This window comes from Prosopis cineraria, unplaced genomic scaffold (genome assembly GCF_029017545.1).
Source record: "Prosopis cineraria cultivar Desert tree isolate PC_DT_omini unplaced genomic scaffold, ASM2901754v1 PC6, whole genome shotgun sequence".
In the NCBI taxonomy this organism is placed as follows: domain Eukaryota; kingdom Viridiplantae; phylum Streptophyta; class Magnoliopsida; order Fabales; family Fabaceae; genus Prosopis; species Prosopis cineraria.
Genome location: NW_026555337.1, coordinates 37,929,082 through 37,935,081, shown reverse-complemented (window position 1 = coordinate 37,935,081; position 6,000 = coordinate 37,929,082). Strand labels below are relative to the sequence as shown.

General features: G+C 33.9%; 1 protein-coding gene across 1 annotated transcript; it reads left to right on the top strand.

Moving 5' to 3' along the window:
- On the top strand, nt 1–4,082 carry LOC129312528 (uncharacterized). Its single transcript, XM_054955173.1, has 5 exons — nt 1–143; nt 1,619–1,691; nt 1,993–2,078; nt 2,175–2,410; nt 2,803–4,082. Exons 1-5 carry the CDS (start codon nt 7–9, stop codon nt 3,939–3,941), a joined length of 1,671 nt encoding a protein of 556 aa, XP_054811148.1. The 5' UTR covers nt 1–6; the 3' UTR covers nt 3,942–4,082.
- Nucleotides 4,083–6,000: the final 1,918 nt, after the last annotated feature.

Here is a 6,000-nt window from a genome sequence, read left to right as displayed (position 1 = left end):
TCTTTCATGCCTCAAATTTCAAAACTTCTTCAGCAAATGTCTCATGCTCGTTCGATCTTCTTCTCACTCTACAAAGCAAGCTCAAAGCGAAGACGCACAAGGCCAAAGTCCAGAAACGTAGAATGGGGATACACTGAACCAAGGTAAAAGACTTCAATTTGTACAATACACAAGCTTGATACTTCAAGAATGCACGCAAAATTTGGGTTTCTGAATCGTCTTTTGCTTAACCCTCCAGAATTGAAGGGTTTTTTTTTTTGGGTGTGCTTCCCGATAGAAGAAAGGCATTGGCTTTCCAGATTCTTAGTTTTTGTGGGTTTAAATTAAATTAAATTAAATTTAAAAGATTAAATTAAATTTAAATTTAAATAACCAAGGTAAAAGACTTCAATTTCTACAGTACACAAGCTTGATACTTCAAAAATGCATGCAAAATTTGGGTTTCTGAATTGTCTTTTGCTTAACCCTCCAGAATTGAAGGGTTTTTTTTTGTTGGTGTGCTTCCCAATAGAAGAAAGGCATTGGCTTTCCAGATTCTTAGTTTTTGTGGGTTTCAAAATTATTATTATTATTTTTAATGTTTTTCCTCTCTTGGTTGTGGTGCTTCATGTTCATGCAGTATGTGTTCCTGTGTCAGCTGGTAAACTCAATGTTACTGTTCATAGTGAGGATTGTTCAGCAGTCAATACTTGAATATCTCAGCTTTGCTTAAAATGTCTGTGATGTTTGATAATGATATTGTCAATGAGTTTGGTACACTTATGCTATACGTGATATAATTTTAAATTTGTGTTTTATACTGTAAGTCGAGATAATGAAATCTTTAAATCTTTGAATTTGTCACAATTATTGATTCAACCCTTCAAATCTATTTTTTAAAAAAAATTTAGTGCTTTAGATTTTTTAAGATAACAATCCTTAAAGTTTTGAGACACAAATGGCCTGACTTTAAATTATTTTGATAACTTGACTTGTATATGTGATTTAAAAAAACAACAAATTGTCCCTCATATTAGTTCAATTTTTATCTGTCTAGTCCCTTACTTATTTAACGTTCTGTTTTTTTTGTTTTTTTTTGAATTTTTGAGTTTGTTTTCTTTTTTTGTCATGCCTAAATAATTACACATCTTTTTCATTGATTTTTATGGCTTGTCAGCATATTTTAATAATGTAAACTCTTCTTTAAATAATAAGCATTGAATCAATAAATGATACAAATTTAAAAGATTAAATTACCAAAAATTAAATTTAAATAACTAAATCAATAGCTTTGATAAATTTAAAAGATTAACAGTTTCTTCATTATTCCTTGTAAGTAGCCTTTGTCAAACATGCTATTGCATAGCAAAAGAACAAAGAATTTAGAAAAAATTATATTCAAGTCCTATACAAAAAAAAATTAATTATTATAAAATTCATAGTCAACTTAATCAAGGCCATTGACAACACAATCAATTGTCAATAGCCTTGATTCACTTGTCAATGCAGTTCATAGTAATTAATTTTTTTGAGTGAAATTTCAATGTAATTCTCTCATATTTATACATAGTATGTCATACTTAGGCCCTACCCAAGTTATCTAGCGTGATTTATCCTTTCTTCTTTCTCATCCTTGCAGAAGAAGAAGCCCAGAAGTTACAGTAATAAGAAGCCATAACATCATGGAAGTGCAGCATGAAGACACACACAGAGTAGGAGAAAGACCTAATTAATCCCACTGCATTTTAATCTCTTAAGTCTTAACTTTGCCCAAATTTTCACTTTACTTGCCCACTTTCATTATTTTTTTCCAGTTTGATCTTTAAAGTTTATCTTAAGCTATATCTTTTGTCTCCTCATTTCATTTCTAATTGAATACCTAACTTTACCTCATTTTACTCTACCATTTTATATTTCTTTTGTTTTTACTTTAGTCACTTCACTGACAGAGAAATTACTCATATATGTTACACACACACCCCCTACAAACTTGTGTGTTGATTTTCATTGCAGGTTGAACCGTGTGATATATGTGGTAATGTTGGTTGGCCCGAAGCAATTGCTACTTGCTCTGAATGCAAAGTAGCTAAGCAACATGTGTAATGATCTATCATCTCAGCCACCTTACATTTGTGGACGCAAGCTATATATACAATATATGTATCTGAATTAATGCTGCTTGTCTTTGGTTGCAGCTATTGTATGAAAAAGTTTGTGAGAATAGTTCCTGTTGATTGGCTTTGTGAAGCTTGCCATTCTGTGGATGATGTGGTTTCATTAGAAGATGTTGAAAATAGTGACATATCAGTAGACCCTGGATTTGATGCTTCTGATGATGTAACTGAACATGATGAGTTCACAGATTCAACCAGTGGAGAAATTCAAAATACTTTAATGACTACTCAACAAGCTCCTCATTCATCGGCAAAAGGTAACGATCTGGATTGTCTCTGTAGCAAAAAAGCTTGGACACGCAAACTTGATGGAAATATAATTGCAAAGGACCTGCGAAAATCAGTAACCAGGACCACAAAAATGTTGAAATTGAATTTCAGGATCATGGTGCTTTTGTGCAAATTAAAAATAATGTTTTGACTAAAATGCCCCTGTCTGAAATGCACCTTTACTCAGTTACTTTTAGGGGTATTTTAGTCATAACAATAATTAGTAAATTGAGAAAAGGACCATGATACTTGAATTCAATTTCAAGTTCTTAATGGTTACTTGTTACTAATATTTGCAGGTACTTATTTGTGATTTTTCCCAATATAATTTGAAGTTGTACATGAGATATCGAGTGAAATATTATGGGAATCTCTGTAGACCAGTCAATGGAACATCATCAGCACTTGGACACTGAAAGGAAGAAAATGCCTGTCAAAGCTTCCTCCTTTTCTCATCCTCCTCTCCTTTCAACTAAGGCTCAGGAGGAGAAGTTCAACAGGTATTTTGTAAATAAAGAGGCTCTTGAGAGTTGGTATGTAGATTTCTCATTTCTGTATGAAAATAACTTTGAGATTAGACATGCCTTGGAGCCCTTTAGTTTCTTCTTGGAACTGAAACATGAGTGGAGTCCAAAGGTTGTCCGTGCCTTTTACTCTAACTTAACCTTGGATGTTAGAGGAACAACAATCAAAACTGAGGTTAGAGGAACCAAAATTGTGTTGGATTGTGCAACTCTGGCTAGCATTCTTAAACTACCAACAATAGAGGGACCATGTTTCACTGATAACCCATATAATGTTAGGATCTTAGAGGGCTATGATGAGAACAAATATGTCGCTAGGATTCTACAAATGGAGCAAGTACCAGAAGATTTTGAATATAGAGCTATTGTAGACTTCCCCATGGAACACAAGCTTCTACACTACGTTGTAAGACATTGTTTCTTCAACAAATCTTGGAATTCTGCTTATGCAAGTGACTCTGAGATGTTGATGATGTATTACTTGCTTGAGAAGATGGATTTCAATCTCCCGTACTTTATGATCCATCGAATGACAGCGTTTGCGCGAAAAGCCGCCGCGCCACTTCCTTATGGCTCTTTTGTTACTGAGATCCTCAAACACTTCCAGGTTCATCATCTTGATGAGGAAGAAAGAAGATCTCCTGAGACCATTGGTATTAACAATTTGTCCAGAATGGGATTCATGAGAAAAGATGGTGCTTGGGATCTTCATTGTGCTTCTAATCCTACATCTTCTGAATCTGAGGACTCTCTTCCTGCAACTCCTACATCTCACGTCAATTTTCCCGAGCTCGTGATCATGGAACGTCTACGGCATGTGATCACGGAAAATCTACGGCATTTCGAGTCTTTTCAACGGAAGGTTGAGAAGTGTATTTGTCGATGGCGTGATCATGGAAAATCACGACGATTTGAATCTCTTCAACAACAGGTTGACGAGTGTGTTCATCAAACGACGGCTATGCAAGAAGTGTCAATAAGTTCAGACACATGATGTTTCTTTTGGGTGGACTTTGTTGTGTGTGTATGTGTGTGTGTGTTAAGATGTTGTTAGTGCTATATGTTGTTGATGCTTTTTGATGGATCATTATCAACATTTAGCTATTTTGTTGTGACAATTATGTGATTTGGGATTATGGAGTGAGATATAATTTATTTATTATTACTATCCCCATGTTCTGATAATGTTAAACTTGTGGTGATGGTGTGGGTAGATTTACGGTCTAAATCTTTTTTATATAGCAAAATAATGTGTTTAAAATTAGCCAATGGTTATATCTATAACGCCTTGCCAGTGGCACTTAGTGCCTTATTGGATTTATCTTATAATCAATTATAAGATTTAAAATTATATTTTTTTTTAAATATATACCAGAACACTCTCAATCTTGATAAAATCAATTGTACATTTAAAATAATAGTTATTTCATAAACTATTATTACATTCTTTTAAAATCAATATTATAAATCAATTACAACTAAATTTGATCTTTTACCAATTAACTTTTTTTTAACATCTTTGTTCATGTTTTCAATTTATTACTGAAATGAAACATTGGGACACAATTATTATTATATTTTTAGTATTTAATTTTAAATAAATATTTTTTATTTTTTTAAATAAATTTTATTTATATTATATACAAAATTTAATCCCAAATATTTTTCTAGACTCCATACCCGTTCATATGCCGATAGGGAAAACTATTTTGATGGTGCATATAATTTTTCTCAACTTTTAATTTGGTACCTTTACTTTTTTGCCCTTTTTTATTTCCTTCTTTAACTTTCTTCCGTTAAAGGCATTGGACCCAGTAGATTGGAAAATTGCCTAACGACCAACGTAGGAAAAGACGACGTTAAATCAGAAAATCGAAAGGATTAAGCTTTGTATAACATGCTTCATTCGATTTGGGGTCTCAACAAGCAATCTTTGTTCGTGTGATAGGGCTATCTCCAATCACCAAGAAGCTAGCGATCTTCATGCAACAGGTTGATATCGGTACACTAAAAAGAGGGGTTGTGATCTCCATCAGCAAGCTTGGCTTTCTCTGTTTTTCTGCATTCTGCTACAGCATGTTGTCATTTTGAAGATGGGAAATGAATTGAAGCACTCTCTATTAGTGCCCAACTTTTAGGCCCCAAGTTACTGTTCACCCACCTTCTTTGTTTTATTTTCTTTGTGATTGTCATTAAGTGTCACGATTAGTGTATACTTCGAAAGCTTCTCATTCAACTTAGAACAACTTTTCCTTTCCTCACCACCACGGCTGAGGAACTGCCGCTGCCACAGCCATAGCCATGAATCCAACCGAGTCTGAGCGGATCTGCGTCATATAGCCAGCAACCTCTCATGCACAGTATAGATGATGAAGAGTTGTTCTGGCGAGCTTTAATGGCCCCAAAGAAGGAAGAAACTCCAAGGTGAGCATGCTGTGAAGATTACTTTCATGTTCTTGACGAAGGGACCCTTCATCATGCCATATGAGAAGTGACAGTGAGGGGAGAGCTCAACGCCATTAAAGAGAGCCAGGGGAAGATGCAGGTCTACGAGGAAACATTTGGCATGGCATGAAACCACAATTAGGGTGAAGATGACAGGGGACGCGGAACATGCTAGTTAAGGGTAGAATCCTGAAAACAAAACAGACACAAAAAACATAGAGAAAAGGAACAAAAATATGAAAGACGAAGAAGACGAAATAAAGAAAAGAACACAATAATAATCAAAGAGAAGATTCTATAAAGTACTTGTTTTTAGTAATTTTAACTTTCAAAAACATTACAAAAGTTGATCAAATTCTTGATCATTTCTGTATTCACCACGAGATGCCGCAGTAAGTATTAAGACTCACAAGAGTTATCAATTTTAATAATAAAAATAATTTTATTATTCACATTCAAACTTACCTTATAATGAAAAAGTGCACGCCTATATATAGGCTTGCTCAAAACTCAAAAATCCTAATTCAGAAATCTTCGTTTCACGAAAATACTAATAAATAAATAATAAAAATAAGCCATGTAATTTAGAAATTGTATCTCCTAAAATG